At 33.7% G+C, this 24,409-nt stretch overlaps 3 protein-coding genes across 4 annotated transcripts in view; 2 read left to right on the plus strand and 1 right to left on the minus strand.

Moving 5' to 3' along the window:
• The window catches only part of LOC120637626 (S phase cyclin A-associated protein in the endoplasmic reticulum), a 60,971-nt gene extending 50,023 nt beyond the window's left edge, over positions 1 to 10,948 (minus strand). The window contains exons 1-3 of the mRNA XM_039909537.1: positions 10,864 to 10,948; positions 4,555 to 4,709; positions 13 to 3,195 (exon numbers count right to left, since the gene is read on the minus strand). Coding sequence (XP_039765471.1) covers positions 13 to 3,195; positions 4,555 to 4,709; positions 10,864 to 10,948 — 3,423 coding nt within the window. The remainder of the gene's footprint in view (positions 1 to 12; positions 3,196 to 4,554; positions 4,710 to 10,863) is intronic.
• Positions 10,949 to 11,588: 640 nt separating this feature from the next.
• On the plus strand, positions 11,589 to 15,049 carry LOC120625529 (40S ribosomal protein S11). 2 transcript variants are annotated; one of them, XM_039892582.1, is made up of 4 exons: positions 11,589 to 11,713; positions 12,642 to 12,758; positions 14,261 to 14,466; positions 14,907 to 15,049. In XM_039892582.1, the coding sequence occupies exons 1-4, from the start codon at positions 11,702 to 11,704 to the stop codon at positions 15,028 to 15,030; spliced, it is 459 nt and encodes a 152-aa protein (XP_039748516.1). In that variant the 5' UTR covers positions 11,589 to 11,701; the 3' UTR covers positions 15,031 to 15,049. The 2 variants fall into 2 exon arrangements, with proteins under 2 accessions (XP_039748516.1, XP_039748508.1); XM_039892574.1 differs by lacking the exon at positions 12,642 to 12,758 and adding an exon at positions 12,466 to 12,594 and having other exon boundaries at positions 11,687 to 11,713.
• A 4,167-nt stretch (positions 15,050 to 19,216) lies between these two features.
• LOC120623617 (MIP18 family protein galla-1) lies at positions 19,217 to 24,408 on the plus strand. The gene is made up of 3 exons (XM_039889689.1): positions 19,217 to 19,428; positions 19,506 to 19,769; positions 24,270 to 24,408. Exons 1-3 carry the CDS (start codon positions 19,287 to 19,289, stop codon positions 24,365 to 24,367), a joined length of 504 nt encoding a protein of 167 aa, XP_039745623.1. The 5' UTR covers positions 19,217 to 19,286; the 3' UTR covers positions 24,368 to 24,408.
• The last annotated feature ends 1 nt before the right edge of the window (position 24,409 follows it).

The following is a 24,409-nucleotide window of genomic DNA, read 5'->3' on the forward strand; positions in this document are numbered from 1 at the left end:
GCATATGCTTACTTCAGTGTCATCAGTTTCTGTGTCTATTTCAATATCAGAAACCTGTTGAAGTTCCAAAATTTGTCTATTCAATAAATCCTCCTCCTCACATAGTTTCCGTTGATCCACTTCCGATTGGAAATCTAAGGCCCAACTAATTATCCTTTCATTCTCTTCGATCTGTGAAGTCATCTCAGCAATTTCAGACATTTCAGAAGGATCGGCCGCTTTCAATATCTCATTTTGATCAGACATTTGGTCATCGTCTTCTAAATATTTGAAAGTAGATTTGAATTCTTCCTTCCACTTGTCAAAATCGAACACATCTTCCGTACTCTCTTGCGATCTTGCTAAAGCAGTGGTTAAGCTTTCTAAAGACGAATGCAGGCGGTTTTTCGTCAAATCTGATGTACCATCATCACATTTCTGAGAATCCTTTACTTTCTCCGCTCTTTTAGTCAGAACCTTATTTCTCGAAGATTTGGTTCTTAAACCAGTTACATCCGACTTTTGTCTGATCATCGAGGGGTCTCTTAGTTTGTTCTCAGATTTTGGCTTGGCCGAAACTATCACGAACTTTTCTAACTTCGGCGTTTTCTCGAAATTGTTATTTGAAACAGACTTTTCATTTGAAACCAGTTTTTCTTTTGTATCAGTCTTCCCATTTAGGAGTAAGTTTTGATCTTTTATCACTGTTTCCTTGTTCAACAACAATTCGTATGGCATAAGTTTTTCTATACTAACTTTTTCTACTTTTTGAACTTGTTTATTACCAAGTTGAGGTTGTTCTGATTTTGCGCGATCTATTTTAACTTCTTTACAATCAACGATACCGTTGGTTTCCTGTTTAGGGGATTCCAACATATTTAATGTAGGAAGACTTGTTGTTGCGGACGGTTGATGAAATCTATTAGTCCAATGTGATTTAAAGTGCTTTTTTGACTCACGACTCAATCGCCTAGATTTCACTGTAAGCCAACCTTCATTGTCGTTCTTATTTTTATCAACATTAAGAACTTCAATAGAATTTGCAATATCTAGCAAAACATGATGATCTTCAGGCACAAGAGTTTTTATACTTTCACTCGATTCAATTCTCGTCATATCAACGCGTGGTACTACTGTATCGGAACTGCTATAATCTTTAATTCTATCTTTGTCTTTTTCTAAGGTTGAAATCAATTCTTTCTTATCAACTTTATCAGTTATTTTAAGTGAATTCGGTCTAGGAGGACGTTTCTTCAAAATTTCTTTATTTGGCACACTTTTAGCGTCACCGGATGCAATTTGACTATTTCTATTTACAGATCGTTTAGGAATAGCTCCTTTATTACTTGTATTAGGTGTACCATCAAAAAGGCTACTACGGCCAGTTGTTAAATTAAACGGATAGCTGCATTTACTTGCCTGATTCTTTTTCTGGAATGATCGTTGTGTTTTAGGAGCACTAGTATTCGGCCTAATTTCTACAACTGTAGAACTTCGAGCTAATCTTGTAGGAGTTTTCACTTCAACTTTTGTTGGTTGAGTGGGTGTCTTAGGTTTAGCAGCTGCCTGCGAATAAGCTGGCTTAGCAGTTGGTTTTGTTTCCAAATAAGACTTTTTAGTATCATCTTTGTCGATAGTTACTTCTTTTACGGTTTCTTTACCTTCGGTTTTTGTTTTATATTGTTCAGTTTCATTGAATATGTTTAAATTATATTCTTGCGTGAATGCACTTATTGCATAATCTGGACATTTATTAATTATGTCGCAATTACATTTATCATTCCTTAGATATAGTTGGTGCCTCTCTATTATATGGCTATTGTCAACCTTTATAGTAGTTTCATCCAATTTTATCTTATCATTGATTGATTTTTCTTTCGAAGTATCTGACATGGAATCGATAAGAAACTTTTCCAGTGAGTCAACGTTATTATTTACGTTATAAAACTTTTCTTGAATCTCCTCAGATCGTGGTTTATTTTCGCGTTGTTTAGTTTCGATATCATCTTTATTAATAACGTGGAATTTTTCAGTTAATTGATTATCTTTCTGATCAACGGTTACTGTATCAACAAAGTTTTTAGATTTTTCATTCATTACAGAGTCGCTTGAGACTATTTCAGTTAATTTAATTGAGTTATTTATGTTTGCCGTATCTATTGTACCGTTGAAAGTGCTATAATCATGCACCGAAATTTCATTTACTTCAGATTGTACTTTATTCATGTTAATGTTTTTGACTTGTTTTTTTTCTATATCGCACTTGGGAGAGCTTTCATTTGATATATCTGCAAAATTCTCTTCGGATTGTGTAGGCGATTCAGTCAAAATGTTATTCCCATTTTTTTTTTCAGTTTTATCAGTTATACTCCCAATTTCGTTGGTAGAAAATTTTTCTTTCTCGATATCCTTGTTAATTATATTATTATTCTTTACCTCGTTTTCAGTAAGCTTTTTGGATAAATACTCATTTTCCATCGCATTTAACTGAGCGATAGTTATTTTAGCCTGGGTAGAAATGTTATCTGTTGTTTTTATGCACTTAGTAGTTTTTGACTTATCATGTTTAGGTGATCTAATGACAACTTGCTTTGGGCAAGCATTTTGATATTCCTTCGCTGTACCTATTTCAACAGTAATAGCTTTTATTTCCTGCTTATTTATTTGACATTCTTTGTTACTTGACATTTTTTTCTCAGTTTCAATGTCATCTAGTGTCTCCTTTACATCTTTCTCTTTAATATCAGATAGTCGAGAAGTTTCTTTAGCAACTTTCGGTTCAGGTTTAGCTGCTATTTTAGAGGCAGCAATTTTATTACTAAAAAATTCTACAGCTGCTTTTGGGCTTGAGTTAGATGAAATCCTCGGGCTGATTTTACCGCTACCTGGACTGGCCTTTCCTGTCAAGTTAGGGCTATTTTTGCCACTTGGCGTGTTACATCCAGATAAACATGGACTATTCTTCCCCGATACAGACGGTGAAGTTTTCACAGAAAAGGTTCTCCTCGACTCTGGTCTAACAAAATCAGTCTTTCTGATCTCCCACGCTAAGCTCTGTGGTCTTTGTGGTGGTGGTGTATTATCATATTCCCATTTCAGTCTGAACCATTCTCCCAAAGCCTTAAAATCACGCGTGTAATTCTCCAGTACTAATATAACTTCTTGGCACTCATTAAGATTTTCGTGTGTCTCAACAGTGTTGTAAATTTCACCAACCTGAAATGAATAAATTAGAAGGTAAAGAAAATTCTTAATTTAAATATGTCGAAGTAGGAGTACGACCTTACATTCTGAACTATCCTTAGTCAAGTCTGTGGTAACGGCTCTAACGAATTTCATCAAATTTAGTATGCAGAATATTTCATGGGCAAGAAATCGATCTAGCTAGGTTTTATTTTTAGAAAACGTCGTTTTATACGTGTTTTCATCATACTGGTACGCCGCCGGTTAGAGCCCATATGTTTTTTTAGTACTAGTAGAGCTTTTTGTGACAGAGCTCGCCCGGGGAAGTACAAACACTATGCTAATTTCTACCGCTAAACAGCATTGTGGTATGGTTGTCAGTGTAATTACAGTCACATGAGGCTTTATACCTACGCCTCAGGTTGATGGACACAGGGCCACACATTGCAGGTTGTGTTCCTTTGCATGACCTAGGAAATGTTGCTGTTTATAGGCGATGGTTTTCCACTCACTATACAACGTGTGGCCGAATTACGAAATACTGTTGAAGGGTGCATAAGTACTTATATTTCATAAGGAATCACCCTGTGAAAATATTAAATTAAAAAAAAACATTTTTTTTTTACTTCCAAACTAATTCAAAACATTCCAAGTTTTTATTTATAATAAACCTATTGAAGTTAAAAGACCGAAACGAACATAGTACCTACCCTACGCCTACCTAGTTACTTACAAAGTGGCAGGAATCAATCGATTTTACTTTCACATGTAGGCTGTAAATTATGATTTCTTTCAGTAAAAACTATGGCAGTGGTTTAATCGAAATCTATTAGCGTTTCGGTTTCACAGATAAGTCTCAAATACTGTATTTTATGTACCTCTAAAGCCTGTGGAGTAATATTTCGGTTTTCTACAATAATACTAATTATTCCCGGCTGCATTATCGTAGAAGCGAAGGTGTCATCAGCGCAAAATGGTTTAATTGTGTAACTTCATCCATGAAGTTACAAGTCTTAACTACTGATCTATTTGGACTTGTAATATGATACAACTCGAGTCATGGTACGAGCCGATACCATAAAGGATTCTAAGTCAGACCTTCATCATCATCATATGAACCCATTACCGGCCCACTACAGGGCACGGGTCTCCTCCCACAATATGAAGGGGTTAAAACCATAGACCACTACGCTGGCCCAGTGCGGATTGGTAGACTCCACACACATACACACCGATGTTTTCCTTTACCGTTACCTACCCTAAATTATGATTTTTTAATTTTAAATCTATCATGAAAATGGTAATCAAGTGATTACCTAAATCGACGGCTTAACATCCTCACCGAGGCTGGCAAGTTTAACAAGTTCAAAAGTAAAATAATCAGGCTCTTACAGCTCGTTGCAAATCTCCAAACAATAGAGCCCAATAGCGAGCCCGCAGCTCCGAGCGTTTGTCACGACCGGCGGAAGCGGAGCGAAGGCGTGTCGTTTGCGGAATTGCGCGGCGGGCGGGAGGCAGGGCGCGAGGAGGTTTGCGAGATACCCGAGCTGTGAAATCATTTATTAATATCATCAACATCCTTAATTAATTACTTGCTTCGCACATGCTCTCATAGGATAGAAAGATTGAGAGCAAAGAAGCTGCAGCAATGTGAGCTTGCTTACAGGTAACGTATTGCAATTTGTAGCTTACGAATTTATCAGTTGATGGTAGAAGAGGAAGCGAAGAAGAAGGACAAGAACGGCGGCTTAATGTGCTCTTCAAGGCTCAGAGTAGTCCTCGATACTTCAAAGCGATAGACCCACCCGGTAACTGCCTTAGAACTACGTTACTTAACCAATGAAAACTGTACTGCACAATTGCAACTACGCCGCACCAGCCTTCACCAAAACCAGCAATAACTGACCTATTTTATGGCTTCAAGACACGAACTATTTCAACTGCATTCAAGTCAAACTATAAAAATAGAAACCTAACATAGCAATCGATAGCTTTGTTGTATTCAAGCCACATTAAATATTTAGACTTATTGACTTTATATGGCGCCGTCTTCAAATCGCGACACGACGAAATAATTACACGTCACGTTTGTATTCGTCGGAATATGTCCGAGTTTCTAGCTCGTCTGAAGAAATCTTGGTTTTGCGAAGCGTCGCGCGAACGAACTCATGACTAACCACTAATGCCGGCATAATATAAAGAAAATTCATGTGAGTTAAGCCATTTATCAATTTCATTTAAATATATCAACCAATGCGTGGCTCCTGATTCGGAAGGTTTGCATCTAATAACCATCAGAAAAGTTGTAACAGCGTCACCGGGAGATGAGATGGAGTGCGAAGCTCGCCAGCAGGGCTAACACAGACAAGAGACAAAAATTATATCCCCCGATTATATCTCCTGACAAGGGATATAATTAACGTATCCACCTGAGAAAAAGCACGAGAACAATAAAATAGAGAAGATTACACTCGTTCAATATAACACGTATATTATTTGGATATTATTTCCACTTGAGCGCCAGTACTCTGAGAGTTGAAAAACTGTGAGAGAACATACATTTTTATCCTTTCCCCGGCTAGATAATTGTCTCCTGCTCATGCTAGCGGGTGCAGGAGTTGGTCCCGAGGTTGGCTTGACGACATGGTGGGGATAGTAGGGGCGTGGTTGCATCCTGTGAGGTTCGGACCTCGGTTTTTGGGCAAGGGTGTAGTCCGAACGCCCCCGTGACCGTGTATTAGATACAAGTCCGGATTATGACAGAAATCGGAGATCTCGTCTTCGCCGGCGCTGTGTGTGAATTTAATCGACCAGCTCATCAAAGACGTGTTTTGGGTAGCAGAAGGGCGTTAGGGTCGTAAGAATGGCATTGCTGGACAGTGGTATTTCTTATGGGGTGTTCATAATTTTACGAATACTCACGACTGATGTCCATCAAGATGAGGAGTCTACAAAACTGCACTTTCCAGTTTTACACCTAAGTTTACCACCCAGAATCCAGAACCTTGGAATCCTTACGTTTATCACTCTCCGAATTACGTGCTTCGCCCATTACCGCTTTACCTTCGCACCTACCTATCTACAAAGGTTATCCATAAGTGATTGCTTGCAGCAATAAGGCCGCCTTTGCATGTCTACTTTGTGTACTGTATACTCCATGTATGTTTTCCTGTATGTGCAATAAAGTGTTTCTTCTTCTTCTTTTTCTCATTGGGCTAATGTCGGTTACCTTTTCGTTACCAGAACGAGACAAATATACAAGCCGTCTGGTCCGGTCCTTCAGATCTTAGATCTGATTTAACGACATGGATAATTTTTAACTATGGAATAGAATCCTTAGGACACTTTTCTCCCGAAAAATATACTAATATTATACTCGTAAATGCGAAATAGAGTAAGTTGGTATGTTCCGAACTCGCAGTAACTCTCGCATTTGTAGCATTAGCTGCATAGTATAGGTACAGTATACCTACTCGAAAGAGTACCCTGAACAGGCAGTAAAAAATAAGAACTTATTCTACAGTCAGCCTATTCGATGGCCAATTAGCCCTTGCCTGTATCGATAGCTTACTTGTGGATTTGAAGCTACGTTAAATATTCAGAGTTAGTGATTTTATATTGCAATATCTTCGAACATAGACATGCTACCTATTTTAATACTTTCGAACTTCGATCACTAATAAAAACTTTTTACTAGTGATCGATGCTTTCGAATGAATAATAAATCTATAAGGGTACCTCGGTCACATTCAGAAGTCTTTTAATGAATTATTAGGAGACTATTATAAATCCTTCATATTGGTTAATGCATTTATCTATTTTTTATTCTACTAAAAGTTAGCCCCTGATTGTCAATCTCGCCTTTTGGTGCGTAATGATGAAGTCAAAGATTTCGGACTACCTAACATATTTGGAATATAATACACTTCCCACCTTCAATCTGTTTTTACATGGCAGCGTACCGGAACGCTACATCGCTTATGTCGGTAACGATTATAAGGACTGGCGTTTTTATATGTTTATAATAGAGTAATATTCCAAGTTCAATTTCGAAAAAAGGTTTATATCAGGTAGGTAAATTTATTTTATTTATTTATTTTTATTTATTTCATTAGATATACCAACGATACATTGTATTATCATTAATCATTATACATTATATTTTATCGTCCGAGTACAGTTATCACTTACAGGTATACATACACACATAGTTTAGGCGGTTATTCCCATATTTCCCAACCCATTTATCGAGCTCATGTAAAACGGAAAAGTTAATAGTTAATATTAAATAAGATAATTCTTACAAGTTATGGATTTTTATCCAAAATAAACTTTATTATTATTTTACCCCTTTATTTGTCTTGGATAAAACTGTAAGTACAAAACTATTAATAGTATGTGCCCAATTTTGTCAGATTGGTGCATTTCTTAATCTGAACATAGACAGGTAACAAACAACGAGCAAATAAAAAACAGACATACTTTCGCATTTATAATAAAGGTCGCATTTAAGTCGTACCAAAAAGTATTTGTCTATCATAAAGGTGCAAAAGTCTTAGTAGGGTCTTTTCGCCTTTTCGCGTCCGACGCCCAATTCGCGTCCAAACGACGGTACACTGTTTTACTGTTTTACAGTGAAAAATAACAATACCGACACACCAATCTAAACAAGAGCGCTTCTATTGTTGTTCGGACCTATGACAGGTACTCACACAAAAACAAAAGATCTGTGCGTGCAACCCAAATTTAATGAAAAATAAACTAATCTTGCGTGTGCAACCAACAAGTGCTGACGCGCGAATCTGTTGTAAAAAAAATAGTGAGCAGCTGTACTTTTCACGGTAAGTATTTAAGGTGTTTACGTGAAATTTAGAATACTTTGTTATCTCTAGACCTTAATTGTGAACCACACTATAGGAATAACGATGTTTGTGCTTATATTTTTCTACTGACAGTTTTATATAAGGTGGACGCGAACTGGTACATAAAATTTATAAAAAAACCACTTTGCGTCCGCTGTGGACGCAGATTACTCTAACTATTTCTCAGTAAGATGTTTAATTAAATACGATAACATGAGAAAAACAATATAAACTTCCTATCAATTTTAACAACATTAACATGCATAATATGATGGCCGATTTGCGTCCATATTATTAGAAATATAAAAAAAGATAATGAATGTCAAAAATCAGACTTGGACGCCTTTCCTACATAAGAAACCCTATAACTTTTTGCGTCCATCTTTTTATCACACGAAAATAATAGAGTAAAATTTATATAATTTTATTTAAATATACTCTTTATAACCTACCTAACCTAAAAATATACAATTATTATACGAAAATTATTTTATGTATTTGCCAATATTTGAATTTTGTTCCATTTTTAGGGTTCCTTACCCAAAGGGTAAGAACAGGAACCCAGTACTAAGACTTCGCTGTTCGTCTGTCACCAGGCTGTAGCTCATTAATCGTGATAGTAAGACAGTTGAAATTTTATATACACGCTAGCTATAACAATAAATATTAAAAAATAAAATAAAACACGGAACGCGCGAGTCCGATTCGCACTTGGCCAATTTTAAAGGCTTTGTACCGAAATGGTAAAATAGAATCGTATAAAGCCATCGACATGATATTCGAAATAATAGTGAATCTATTAATGGAGTTAGTTGGAGGAGAAAAAAAAATATCCTGAAGTGCAATTTATGTTAACTTTTATGATATCAGCAATTAGGTATTAAATAAATGTTTTGATTAAAATCACAAGCTTCCCTTTTTATTTCCTATTTCCCTTTCTAATTATTTCTAAACAGGTGGACGCCAATTGGTCCACAGGCGGACGCAATCTGGATTTTGTGGACGCAAAATGGGAAAATCGCCTGTTTCAGCTATTTGTACCTGTGTAGAATAAAACATCAGATGCGTTGTCCAAAATTGTGCATTAAACTTGACAAGACAATATAGGGACTACATTACAACCATATTTGATTAAAAACTACCGCACGGACATTTTTTTTTTCACGTTCAAACCTAACAACTCCACTAAGTGGACGCAAACAGGCGAAATGACCCTACAAGATTTGCTCGCGCGCAATCGAGTTGTCGTTTTCGCATATCAAACACTGTATCGTCAAAGTAAAATAGACTCGTTTATAGACGCAAATCATGTACTTCTGATTTTCTCGTCCATCAGAATCGTCCTGTCAAAAGCCTGAGATAAAGATTTTGCAAATTTGAGCTTTTATAAAATACGAATAAGATCCATTTTACTCAGATGTTCAAGTATATCCATGCTCCAAAACGACTCCTCGATGCAAACAAGAAAATCAAGTACTAAGGCTACAAGTCAAATAGTCGCGGTCATTCAGCGCCGATTGCTACACTTCTTAATTTAATATGTTACTATCGTGGCTAAAAATAACAAGTAAACGCAATAGTTAACGTTTGGTAACTCATAAGATATAAAATAGTATCTAATGTAGAATCCTGTGGCAGGTTACAAGCTATTTTCAAGCCAAATTACGACTAGATTGTTTTTAATAAATAAACAAACAGACAGACACTTTCACAGGAATAACACTATTTTTTTTACTTAAATGAATGCCTTCATTACGCACCAGCAGGCGAGATTGAAAATCAGGGGCTAACTTTTTTCATTGAATGAATGCCTTCATTTAATAAAAAAAAAATTTGTTTAAAATCTTTTTTTTACCATTGAATGAAGCTTCAAAACTATTGTGCAATGCAAAGTTGTGGGGAAAGCGGTTATGGTGTGATCCTGCTGTGATTACACACACAAGAGGCCTAGCACCTATGCCTCATGTTGATCGACACAGAGCAGCATTACGCAGGATGTGATCATTGCATGCCCTGCACAGTATTGCCCTGTTCATAGGCAAAGTTTTCCCACTTCCCATCAGGTGGGCCATCTGCTAGGCACGTCAATTATTACTATAAAACAACAGGATACCCCAATGTGGCGTTGCCAAATCATCATTACTAGTAAAGGACAAAATGTTCATATTCTTCATCAGAAGGTGGAAATAATATCCATATTATATAGATGTATACAGTGGTTATCTTCTCTAATTTTAATGCTTTACTTTGGCAGGTGGGCTTAATTGTCAGTGGATATTATTTATGTCTCCTGTCTATGATAGCTGAGCAGGTTCATAGATCTCTTTCTTATAAGACACAAATAATTTTGTTTCTAATCTAAACTAATTGGTAGGTCTAATAACAAAGCTACATAAACATGCAGATTGCATGCACCCAGATCTCTAGATTTGGTAAAAATAGAATTGCCAATTATCACATAAAATCGCTAAGCAATTGTAGAAAAATCATGAAATTAACATTAGAAAGATTCTTATTGGAATACATTTATACATATTTAATTTAATATAAATATAATTGAAACCAAATTTTTTAAACTATATTGTTGTATACAACAGGTCCTCCTTTACTGACCTGGTAAAACAGTGACTCACAAGAGCCATAAAGCATTCATTTGAAATAAGAAATTTTTAGTTTTAACTCTTTAGTTCACAAAAACCAGTAGTTAATTAATAAAAAAAGATAGAATGTTCATTTGTATTGTATCTAAACCGACGCCCACGGCGAAATTTAAGTGATTCGATCATGGTAGTACCTTGGGGTACTGATAGATAAAAGCAATTCATAAATATCGATTTACCTGGAGTATCCACGGCAACATGGAAAGCCACAAGGTTTCTCGCCTCCCTCCCTTCTTCCTGCACCAGCTGCCTCACTTCTTCCATTTTAAATCAACCAAAATATATGTAGCTAACGAAAAACAAATGGTTTAGCCGAACACATTGCTCTCGCACAAACGGTCGGGCAAAACACTTTTTAATTGTAAAATTAAAAAAAACATTAGTAAAAATTTGGTAAAGGAAAAACAATGCAATAAAGATATTATTAAAAATAAACAATCAGAGCGAAAATTTTAGAACATTAATGTTGAATTATTTTCATAACAATTCGCGATTTGACATACAATAGCGTTTTGTTATTTTTTTTTCACATCAATGCACAGATTATCACCGATTCACAGATTGACACCAAAAATACGAAATTTAAATAAAAACGCAATGTCTATGGTTATAAAATTATAAATGCTTCACACCATTTGATTAAATAAGCTACAGACTTTTAAATTAAATTCACTTAATTACCAAAGTTGCCTACATTAGATATAAAACGTTAACTCTTTCAGTTAAAAATCAATACAGTTTGGCTTAACTGAAAGTAGCAGTTGTTCTAATAATAATTGTTTATTTGGTAACTATTGCCCATCTACAATATTATATAATAGTATAATTAAAAACTAAATCAAAAAATTTACATGAGATATTATATTAATAATACATAACGATACTAATAACGTTATCCGTTTCGGTATAACGGCAACGTTCCGCTATTTTGTAAGTTGTGTGACGTCGGCACATGCCTAATTAGTCGAAATCTCCAAGTTGGCAACACTGTGAAATCCTTTTTAATATTCAAGCAAGATGGCGGATCAGGTAGGTGCCGAGTTTCTTGAAGAATTAAGTGATAATTTAATGAATATTGACTATAATTTGTTAAAAGTTTGGGACAAACTAACTTACTATACTTGTGGAAATATTTATTTGGTGATAATGTGGACCAAAATACTGAAATCTTTATTTTTCCAATCCACGTGGGGTTTCGGTTTTATTGATTTTTAGGAAGATTATTTATTAGTAATATACTTAAAAGTTATGTATGAAATTGTATGCTGCAAAACTTTCGCTTTGAAATAAAGTTCACAGCCTTCTATAAAAGTGACAACGTTTTTTAAATAAAAAATAGGTTAGGATACAACTCGATAAAGTGCATAGGATATCATAATGGGTATGTATGCAGGAATTAATTTCAAAAATTGATGTAATATTATTGGCGAAATTAGGAAAAATTTCGTATCTTATCACCACACCTGTTTGAGAATTCAAGGCTTGTACTTATAATAAAAAAAATCTGTGTTTGTGAACGTAAAGTGCAATGCTAAAATGTATAATAACTGATGACACAGTTAAACCTTACAAAATTAAGATGCTATATACAAACATAGGTGTAGGTACTGATTTTCAATGCCTTGTAGCCATTAATGTTAATTAGTAAAGAAAATTATAATGTACAATGTATTATTAACTGTCTGGAATTTGTGACATAAAATAATAACCATAGCAACTGGAAAACACAAGCAAGATCTTCTAAATTGCATATCTAATATTTACTGTCAATAAAATTCCAGACTGAACGTTCTTTTCAAAAACAACCGACAGTCTTCTTGAACCGTAAGAAAGGCATTGGTGTTAAACGAAGCCGGAAACCACTGAGATACCACAAAGATGTGGGTCTTGGTTTCAAGACACCGAGAGAGGTAACGCATGGGAGTGAATTTAATCTGTGTGTTTCTTTTTTCTGTAGACAGAGAAAGCGTTTCAGAAACAGGCGACGGTGTTCCTCAACCGCAAGGGGGTTATGAAGAAGAAGGATATGAGACACCATAAGAATGTTGGTCTAGGTTTCAAGACTCCAAGAGAGGTCTGATTTCACATTTTATCTGGCGGTGGCAACGGTGGCTTCTTCGTCGCTAACATTGGTTCTTTTGCAGAGTGGAACAATTGACTATTATTTTTTTATCATTTTACAGTTTCATTTAATTTTCTTTTTTTTTTCCAATTACTAGAATATATTGCAAAATATTATAGCAACTTTTAAAATCATAAAAGTTAAATGTTCTAACCTGTGTATAGGTGCTGGTTCATGTAAAATAAGCTAATAATAAGGGTTATTCCATTGTAGGATATCTTGAATCAATTGATTACAAAATAATTATATATGCATTGTAAATTTACATCAAAGTAAGTAATTATTTTGTATTCTTTTGGTGCTAAAAATAGGTAAGTTTGCATGGTATAAAAATAGGTTATGCATGTTTTAGTAAGAATTATACTATAATAATTAATTTATTTATCAACTGGCTAAATACTGCTAATTGGTATGTTAGTGTCACCTTCAAATATATATTTCATATATTATAGCTTGTGAAATACATAAGTTTAAAAAAAACTGGTGGAGGGTTAACAAAGTGCAAAATAAATAATATTATAACTAAATATTTAATCATATTTATAAATTAATATTAATATTATGCAATTGCAATTAGGTATATATAATTGGTGTAAATTCTGTTGGTCACAAAAGTCTGTACTTTACTGAATTAACAGGTCTTTAAGTAGTGCAGTTCTTTTCACACTTTACTGTGTGTGTGACAGAATGGTAATATTTTGAGACTTGAAAATTTGTTAAAGGATTTGGGTACATTAGAATTGTCATCCTAAAAAAATTCATTAAATGTATTGCATTTAGGCAAAAACTGTTATATAAAATATTAAAATATATGGTTATAAAATAATTCAATGATGAAACACACACGACGGTCTTCTTATTACTGTATGATGAAGATAGTGTTCTAACCCAAAATCTGATGAATTATTTAGGAATATAATAGCTGTTTCTAATTTTTGTTGTGCAACTTCCTCATGATGAATTCATTATTTTATTGTTTTACAGATTTTAAGAATTTTTCATGTATACGCAATTAAAATTAGGGATGCATCAAACTGTAGCATGATGTTTAAAAGCCAATAATCACACTCAATGAATGGTTATCTAGCATAAACTTTTTTTTAAATTGGCTTGGTAGTACACAACAAGTGCTTTAAAATTTACAAAGCAATATACGATTTATATTGCTTTGTAAATTTTAAATTATAATTATATAGATTTAAAAAATTCTGTGGCCAAGATCTATAAAGCCTTATCTTAGCCCTGGACATAGAAGTTTTTTTTGCATTGTTACAGAAATTTTGAGTGCATAGTCAAAAAGTACAGTTTAAATCGCTGCCTTAGGTTCATTATCATATAATCAGAGACAATATAATTACAAATGGCTATTATTTCCTACAGAAAAATTTCCATACAATCACCATGACGACTAAATGAATACATATCTAATAAAACATATTTTATCCACTTTCCAGGCAATTGAAGGAACCTACATAGACAAAAAATGTCCATTCACTGGCAATGTCTCAATCCGTGGCCGTATCCTCACTGGGGTTGTTCAGAAAATGAAGATGCAAAGAACCATTGTCATCAGAAGAGACTACCTGCACTACCTACCCAAATACAACAGATTTGAGAAGCGACACAGAAATATGTCTGTCCACCTGTCACCTTGCTTCAGGTTTGTTTAATTAATTTCAATATTTTGTAGGATTGCTCATGTTAAAATTTACTAAAATTATCCTTCTTAGTTTATACAAGAACTAAGTAATTTATCAATGATCTATCTTCCAATCATATAACTTTGTTAAAGATTAAAATTCACATTTAGATAAATTTTAACCATCTGACAAATTATTATCTTGTAAAGAAAGATGTAGCAAACCAAAGAAATATCTATCTTCAACATGTCATATTGTGCCATGGAAGTTCTGAGAGAACAAGATATTAATTTAGGTTTTATATAGGAAGCTTTGAATGATGATACTCACACGACGGTCTTCCGAACAACCAATTGACGATAAACCGTGTTCTAACCCAAACTCTGATTATTTTTATTGAAAATCATTTTAAAATAATTAAATTTAAACAAATACATAACATTTCTATTTTACTTTGCAGAGATGTGGAGCTCGGCGACATCGTGACGATTGGTGAATGCAGGCCGCTTTCTAAGACTGTACGGTTCAACGTTCTTAAGGTTTCTAAGGGCAAGGGCTCCAAAAAATCTTTCAAAAAATTCTAATAAAATTACTTTTTAAGTATTTTTGTGGTTTTTTTTAAAATTAATGATCGCAAAACAAGTAGTCCTTTCCGGACAAAAGGCGCGTGGCCTATGTCAACGTAGTTAACCTACAAAAACAGATCTTAGTGGGTGGGTACCAACCATACCAAACAATAGTTTCATCCGTTTCAATCTGAAAATTTAGCTTTTAGTGCATAGTCAAGTGCTTAATTTTCATGTGCTTTTGTAAAATTAACTAAATAAAATCTAAAGATATGTGTTTTGTGAAATATCTATCTAAAATTAGTTTAAGGTCCACTTTATTTTCATGTTATATTTGACAGCTGCCTAGATTGCGAGCTTTTAGTATACAGCTGGTTTTCACAGTGCAAGCTAGTAGCCAGTAGGCTAGACAGTATGCAGCTACTCTTCATTAGTCTTGTGCCAGTAGCTCGACTCTCCTGAGTTCTCACAATTATAATATACTCGCCCATTTTTTTAAAGATACTTTTACTCTATTTGTGTAATTTTTATCAAAACTATTCATCAAGTGTCATTTATAAACCAATTTAATTCCTTAATAAACACATAGTTTTATTAATGAACAGATTGCAATTAAACTTAATATTCCCACTGTAATAGGTAATAAATTCGATACCCAGCACGCACCTCGTAACTTTGTCGATTTATATGCGTTTTTAATTTAAAGCAGTTCAAATATCATTTGCTTTAAGGGAAAACATCGTGAGGAAACCCTAAATAGCAAGTTCCCGCTAATGTTCTCAAAGTTGTGTGAAATCTACCAATCCGCAATGGGTCAGCGTGGTCAACTACAGCCTAAATCCTAATAATGTTATGATAAAAGTAATGATTTGGTGATGATGATTCCCACAGAATCATAACTCACGCGGGTTAAAGCTTGTTTTACAATAATTTTGCAGTTATTTAAGAGTACTTGTGATCGATTGTTTCACAGCAGGAAAATACAGCCAAGGGTGTGCCTCTCGCCCGGTTGCAGTACCTTTATGGCTGGAGTACGAGCTAACATGTTAGTCAGTCTGCAAAGTACCTGTAGTAGGCCTTAGCACTAACTCAAAATGTATGGATTATATATACTTCCTTCGTATTCCTTTTTATATAGTAGCAAGGAAAGTACCAGTAATTTTCTACATTTTACTTGGCACTTTAAAAATGTTATAACAATTTTTTTTTTAATTGGATAACAAAGTCAGTTCTTTTATAAACGCATAAATAAACTCGTCTTAGTGGTTAGGTTTGCAATTAAATCTAAGCTATATATAATATCTGAATTTCAACTGCTCATAACCTTCTACAAAATATTACTTTTCCCGAAGCCGATAATGCCAGAGGAGCTCTCCCGGCACTTTACCATCAGCTCCTATAGAACAACCTTAAATTTTTTACCTAATACTTATTATTGTGCAGTTCCAGTGGCCATATTCAAATAGCTATGTCCCTGTAATATTTGAAGAGTTCCTTCAATTTTTCAAGGATCCCTTCAACACATCTGAAATGAAAATGGGACTACATGGGTACTTCCCTCATGGGTACTGTCGCAAACTCAAAAATATTTTTTTAATACCACGATAGCAATAAATCCAACTTGTTTATACCAGCGATATTATCAAATTTCAGAACACCACAAAAGCTGCTTTTGTGAATAAACTATGTTCGCGGCCTTTTTTGTAGATAATAATGAGATTTTTAATCATGTAGTGCCTACATAACTTTTATGAACCTATCATCAATAGTTTTCTCAGCAAACGCCAAATAATGAAAAAATAGGCAAAATTTCTCTTTCTAATATGAATTTTATATAGATAGACGCATTATTTTAGCGCAGTGGACACTGCTTTCTGAGTCCATGCTGGCTGTGGCTGTCTGGCTGGGGCTGTGGGTTCGATTCCCACAACTGGAAAATGTTTGTGATGAACATGAATGTGTTCCTGGTCTTTATCTATATAATATTATAAGTATTTACGTATATTTAAACAAAAAAATATTCATCAGTCATCTTAGTACCCATAAGTAACAAAGCTGCGCTTAATTTGGGGCTAGGTGGCGACGTGGTATGTATGGTGTATTGTATATATCTTGGCATCTACACATCACCCGGTACAAAATTAACGTTTAGAGGACATCTTATATTTAAGGGTAAAGAGAAGGTTATAGATCCTTAGTCCTTTCTACAATAATCATTAAATTTACAAAAATAGTCTACTAGTTAGATACCATACCATAGGTAGATATACCATCGCGAACTTTTTTATTGATCTTTTTAAGATATAAATTTTCTTAATACATTGATTTAATCGATCTAAGCTTACAAAAAATAGGTTTGTTACGATATCACATTACAAGTTGTTGAATAATAAATCTTCCTCTACCTAAAGCTGAAAACTGCATTTAAATGCGTTGGTACCATGAGATTTCTTTTATACTATGTGAAAAAGAATTTTATTTATTTTTTAATGCGTACCTATAATTAAATAAAATTGCGTGAATTGATTTTATTATGTATTTTTGTATCTGTGACGATAACACGTAAGTATGGAGGGTAGAGGTAAGGAGAGTCATCTTATATGGGAGAAAAGTTGAAAAAGTGTCCAGTGTATGCGCTAAATAACAGTTCAAAAATCCTCCACAATGGCGCTGGTGGATGCACAATGTATGGTATGAATGTAGCAATCGTAGATGAATTGAAGTATGCCGAGTTAAAAAATTTAATGTCATTATCGACTAAAGTAGTTAATTATTGAGAATTTCAACAACTTACGTTGTACAAAATATTGTGGTAAATATAACCTTACTTCCTTGTATCTCCATACTTCCTTGTTTATTTTTCAAGCCTACTCTAACAATATTTATATTTGGCGCTTCTTTTAAGAGTTACCCTGATGCAAATGTGGCGCCATCCTAATTTAATACATTTTGACGACACTTTTTCACATACACAGATGACTCTCCTTACCTCTACCCTCCATACACGTAAGGTAGATAACTCCATATAGATAACTTACAAGGTGGGTTAGAGATGTATTACTTTTATCGCATGTCGATGAATGCCCGAATTTCCAAATATTAAATGGTAAGTACAAGTACAAAGATGAAGTGATGACTGATGACCTCAAGAATATTACATTCCAGAGATTTAACTCTTTAAATCTCTCGAATGTAATAATTTTGAAAAGTTTCGAAGTAACAAGACCCCAAGTGATGATGAGATTAAAACGAAGCTTCTGAGGGCAGGAGAAAATCTTAAGCTGAATATGCTTAGCCACCTATTTAACACCCTTATCGAAACCTATACAACAAAAGTATGACTGGACTATTTTTGTAAAAAGGAATCAAAAGTCTGCTCAAAACTATAATACTTATTTCTGAACCTTGTATTAGTAAGAAGGATATTTAGAAAGGATTATTTATTTTTGACGAATACTACTTACCAACAGACCAGGCTTGGTTTTGGCAAGGCTACAGTTCTGATATAGACCACATATATATCTCGCGGTAAATTATGCTGAAAACCTAGGCGTATGATCTCTCACTTTGCCTGGCGTTTAATGAACACAAAGAGGATTTTTAAAGCTAAACTGTTATAGATTTACAGCAGAGATGCCAAGTTGATTGGCATCTCTGTAGTGTTATTTTAGGCATAACTGCATTCTCACCTAGCGTTTGGTAGGGTCACTAGGGTAGACCAGGTAGTGGCATGGTAGTAAGTATTTCAAACCAATACACCCTAATCGGTTTTTACACGGCATCTTACCGGAACGTTAAATCATTTGGTGGCACATCTTTACACATCTTATAGTAGGCTGGTAACAAGCCCAAAGCCCTATCCAACCCAAATGGATTCAGAAATTATAAGTTCTGTTTGTCATTCCGGGGACGAACCCAGGACCTTCTTCAGGAATCAATTAATTATAATAACATTTCGGAATTAAGAAAGAAATACATTAAAGGATGAAGAATTAGGTCCTAAACATTTTAAGAATTTCCGAAGAAAGAAAGAAATTAATTTTAAGAATTCCATCAGTCTATTTTAGATACAATTTGAAACATTAATGCATCCCGTTTTTTTACAAGTTTTCTTGAACTTATGGATGATTAAGATTACAAGATAATTCAAAAAAAAACTTCGAAGTAGACGATTTTTATATATCGATAGATAACGAAGCAATCGAGCAACACGTCACTAAAATAATAAACATGTCTGCCTTGTTTGCTCGAACGTAACATTGTTATTCAACGACATGATATCTTTCTTCTCGAAGCTAGCATTGAAGAACACAGAAAAACCACCGGAGATCGTTCAATCAGCTTATATGGACAAAAGTGCATCCTTACAGGAACTCGGGTACAAAGATGATAATGACCTAAGAGAGACCATCTATGGTTTGTTTTGAATTTTGAAGTTTGGACTGTATTACTTGGACCATTCGTGATTTTAATTAGTGTTGTGGTGTTTCTAGACTTTTTGCGGACTATCCGGGACCCGGAGAAGCCTAGTACTTTAGAAGATTTGAAGGTCGTTTATGAAGAGGGAATATTCGTTAAAGAGCCAACTGAAGACAAAGTCCCAGTTTTAAGGGTTGAATATAATCCTACAGTACCCCATTGCTCGTTGGCTACACTTATAGGACTGTGTATACGAATAAAAATACAACGTTCTTTACACCACCCCGTTAAGTTGGACATTTACATTAAAAAAGGAGCACACACAACTGAAGATGAAAGTGAGTACATATGTTTTATTTGTTTGCATAATATCACGCAGACTCATAGAGTTGGTGTTAACACCATTGAGTATCATGTCTCTGCCCTGCTAATGCATTATACCATTTTTCCGAGAAGATGACAATATATTGGTTTTCCTTGTTTTGTATAAAGGAAGAATCATGTTCTAAATAGAAATTTTGTGCATTGTATGTATAAATGTTGCTGTGGATGCTGTTTATTACTATACCAATAGTAAGAGTTATTTCAAAATCACTAGTATAATTTTTATTTATTTGTATACATTAGATAAATAAAATGGAATAAAACCATAATAGTTATTATAAACTATTTAAGTATAAACTTTGTAAAAGTTGATTGGGTTTGATTGGGTTATGCTATTGTTAACATAATCCAAAGATGTTATCAAGAGGCAGGTACAGACTGACACTGAACTTAAAAATAAATAAATAATTGGACTCCTGAATTACCACTATGCAATCCACTATGCAATTATATAATAATATGTTGATTTGTAAAAAACAAAAACAAATCTATTTCATACATTTTTCTGATATAAAACGTAGCATATCTGCAATTACATACCATAATCTCTATCTCAGTGCTAAATTTCATCCAGATCTGTTCAGCCATTGGGCCGTAATTAAGTAACAAACATCAATTCAAGTAACAAACATCAATTTATAATATTAGTATATCAAAAGGTCTAACATATGGTATTAGATCTAGAATGCCATTTTGGTTCTTTCACCACCAATAAGAGTTCCTCTAAGTACAGGCTGACTAATCTTCTAATATAAGCATGTAATGCATCATCAACAAGGCTGCATCAACATAAAAAAAAACATTTCACATGCTTGCACAGATATGAAATCTTATAATTATTAATTAATTTCAAACTCATAATTATTTAATGTTTATTGAAAGTTAATTCCATAAAGGAGCAGTAAGGGTTATCAGCATAACTAATTTACATAAAATGAACTAACATGTTGTGTTTTCTGTATTCTTTACTAGTGGTTGCCCGCAACCTCTCTAAACGGAGTTCAATAGGGGATAAAAGTTGTATGGAGAAATTGTACTTATTAGAAATCTAACAAGGAGGTTGCGGGCAACCACTATAACTGTATTTCTAATAAGTACAATTTCTCCATACAACTTTTATCCCCTATTGAACTCCGTTTAGAGTTGTTTACCAATAAATAAAGAATTGTAGAATGGAACATAATAGAAAAATCTTTAATGCAACAAAACACAAAAGAAACAACACCAGGAAAACAAAAATAGTACTTAGTTCTAGGGGGCAAAGGTGGCCTTATCACTAGAAGTGATATTTAAAAGGCAACTTGAGCGTGCAAAGACTATAAAAAGATAAAAAGGTGGAAATTGGTACGTATTTATAAATATTAATGTAACTGCTTTATAAACACAACATTGACACCATTTCCCCTTGGTCCACCTATCTTATGTATATATTTCTTGTGTGAGTGTGTATGTCACTGAACTTGTCCTAAACGGCTTGACTGATTTGAAAATTTGGATGGTTTAGATTCACAAATCAGCCCAACAGGTGGTGCTGAGGTCCACTAGTATATCTGTAAAATTCTTTCTTATTAAATGCTACAACGCTAAAAAGGACCAGCCTTCCAAATTTGAATGTCTCTTTCCTTGAAAAGCATCAGACTTCTCTCCTACCCCTTTTGGACCTTATCTAGACTAAGGAGGATGGTAGTACAAATAGTAAGAGTTTATTTATTTTAATATCATATTATTTATTTTCAATATTACATAAATATAAGGAGAGAACTGGTGTTAAAATAATTAAATAGATTAATCTTAGGCTATCCTACTTAATCATTAAAAAAATTAACACAAAGGAAAATTTTAAGATAAAAAAAAATCAACAGATTAATCTTGATTATTTAAGCCAAGGACATTGCAAACAAGCTTCCTCCCTATGTATTTCCCATCAAAATCGGTTTAACCATCCAAGAATTATTATGTGCATCAGACACAGACAGAATATAATCTGATTAGAGGAACCTACAATGCATTTAAGTAAGATATTCATGTTCAACATACATTGTTAATAATTCTCAATGTATTCAACATTGAGAATTCTTAACAATGTATGTTGAACATGAATATATTATTTAACAAACTTGTTTACATCATTTTATATATGTTAATTATCTAAAATGCAAAGTAGTTTGTTTGGTGTCATTGATAAGGTTACATGGCCTGATTCAGCTATGAACTTTGTTGCTAAGTATTATTTATTTATCTATGCTATACGAAAACTTCTTTCTCTTTATCAATAAAATATGTCTAGGGTTGCAATATTGTAGGAAGTAAATCTGATGTAACTACAGATTATGGTTTCATTTTCATTAAGCAAAGTTGAGATGTTGAACAGGTCAAGGATGATGCACATCATCCTTGACCTATATATATGCTTGAATTTATACAATAAAACTAACTGGACAATACCTGAACATTGACTATGTTTTAAAACAGAATTTTTGGATTTAGTAGTTATTTCTGTCTTTTTGTATGTTTGTGTTCTGTTCACATATAGGCTAAATTGTATTGCAACTGTATACAAGTTTTTTTATCACAAACAATAATAGGATTTCTTTGAAATAGGGGATGAAAGATTTTGTTGACTTAATATATTAACCTTGTCATATCAAAACCGACTTTAGAGATAAATCTTTTTATATTGAACTCTGCCAAAATTTAATGAACGTCTGGTGAATATCTTCGGAGATAGAGGACAGAACTTCTCAACACTCAGCAGCAAACAATTCACTCCAAACTTAATGTTACTTCTCCAATCTTAATGTTTCTTTATATGTTCACAAATGCCATATATACAAAGGTTTGACCACTTACATTTAAAAAAAATAGTAGGAGTTTCCTTGCCTTGCTTCTTCATATGATTCAGCTGACAATGCAATAGTTACTTTAAATTTAACTATGACTTTGTTGTTAGTAATAGTTGTCAAAAATGTATTGAATTAAGTAAACATTGCTTACCGAGTGCATTTTAGCCATTTGCATTGTAGGACTGGGCAAAACATCATCTCTCGATTATTAGCAGTAATTTGTGATAGGGATAATGAAAATGTTAATCAATCTTGATGAAATTTGGCACAGAGATGGTTTTCATCCTGGAGACATTTGTACTTTGTATCTTGGGAAAGGACAGAGATAAAGTTTCAACATAATGGTACCTTTATACAGCTTAGCAGCAAAACTGATGGTGACAAAATTCTGCAATCTGGATATATTCTATAATTTTAAGTTCAGGCAAATAAAATGTTCCTATAGGGACGTAGCATATTAAATTTTAGTAAGTACTACATAATTTTATATTATCAAAATAATCATATTATATTATGGTACATAACAAAAATAAAATAAAAAAATTTGGCGAAAAAATATTTTTTTCAACATTTTTAAGGTAGTGCAGAGAAAAAAGTAGAACAACAATATTGGTACTTTTCTTGCTACTTTTAAAATGGTAAATACGAAGGAAATGATCTATACCTAGTAAAATCCTTCCAATACTTATTATTTTGTAGTTTGGTTTGGTGGCCATCTGTGGTCTTCATCATCAGTTTCACCAAATAGTCCTTTTCGAAAGTAAACGCTCAAGTTACTTAACATATTAAATCGCTGTTTGTTTGTACAATATTTGAGAAGTTCCCTTGATTTCTCCAGGATCTCTTCAACCCATCTTAACCTGTAAAAAATGGGACCACATGTAAACTAACCACTGGCCACTTTAGTGACAGAGTTCTGAGGTAACAAATATAAAATGTACAACCGAATTTTGAACCTCCTCCCTTTTTTAAGTATGTTACACTATAACAATATTGATCTTAATTCCATTGATTAGAGATAGTCAGTCAGTCAGTCAGCCAGTTTTATAAACAAGACATTCTAATGAGGAAACAGACGGGTTAAGTTTCCTTGACTTTTATATAGTGATGTCGGAAGTGTCTTATTATAGCACTGCTGTAATGAAATAAGTACTTATTTAATTACGTAAACAGCTTCGTTTATACAAATTAAAGTTTTTCTACTTAAAACTTTTCGTTTTTACTTTCTGGCTGTTCACCCATTCAGGTGAACAGCATGAAAGTAAAAACAAAAAGTTTTAAGTGCCTTAAAATTTGTAAGTAGGCTAATTTGAGGCTGCTGTGAATTGGAAACAAAAAGTTTCACTAAAATTAATGGGCTTTGAAAGATGGTATTAAAGTACAATTTTTGTATTTTTTGAGATATCTAAATCTATAATTAAGATCTACTAAGATCTTTTACGACCGCACATAGGTTAGAAGTTTATACTTAGGCAGATGTTTGCAATAAGGCCTGAAGGTTATAGTATTTATGGAGGGTGTATATGGCTGAATGCCTTGTGCACTAAAAAAAGGTATCCTGTACTGTTAAATTAGTACAGGTTTATTCAATCATTTTTGTTTTTGTTTCAGTTAACAAGCAAATTAATGACAAAGAGAGAATTGCAGCCGCGATGGAAAACCCCAATTTAAGGAATCTTGTGGAAACTTGTATTGCTGACGAAGGATAGAAACTAAAAATATAGAATATACGAAATATTACAATAGTATTT

The sequence above is a fragment of the Pararge aegeria genome, chromosome 1, assembly GCF_905163445.1.
Source record: "Pararge aegeria chromosome 1, ilParAegt1.1, whole genome shotgun sequence".
Classification (NCBI taxonomy): domain Eukaryota; kingdom Metazoa; phylum Arthropoda; class Insecta; order Lepidoptera; family Nymphalidae; genus Pararge; species Pararge aegeria.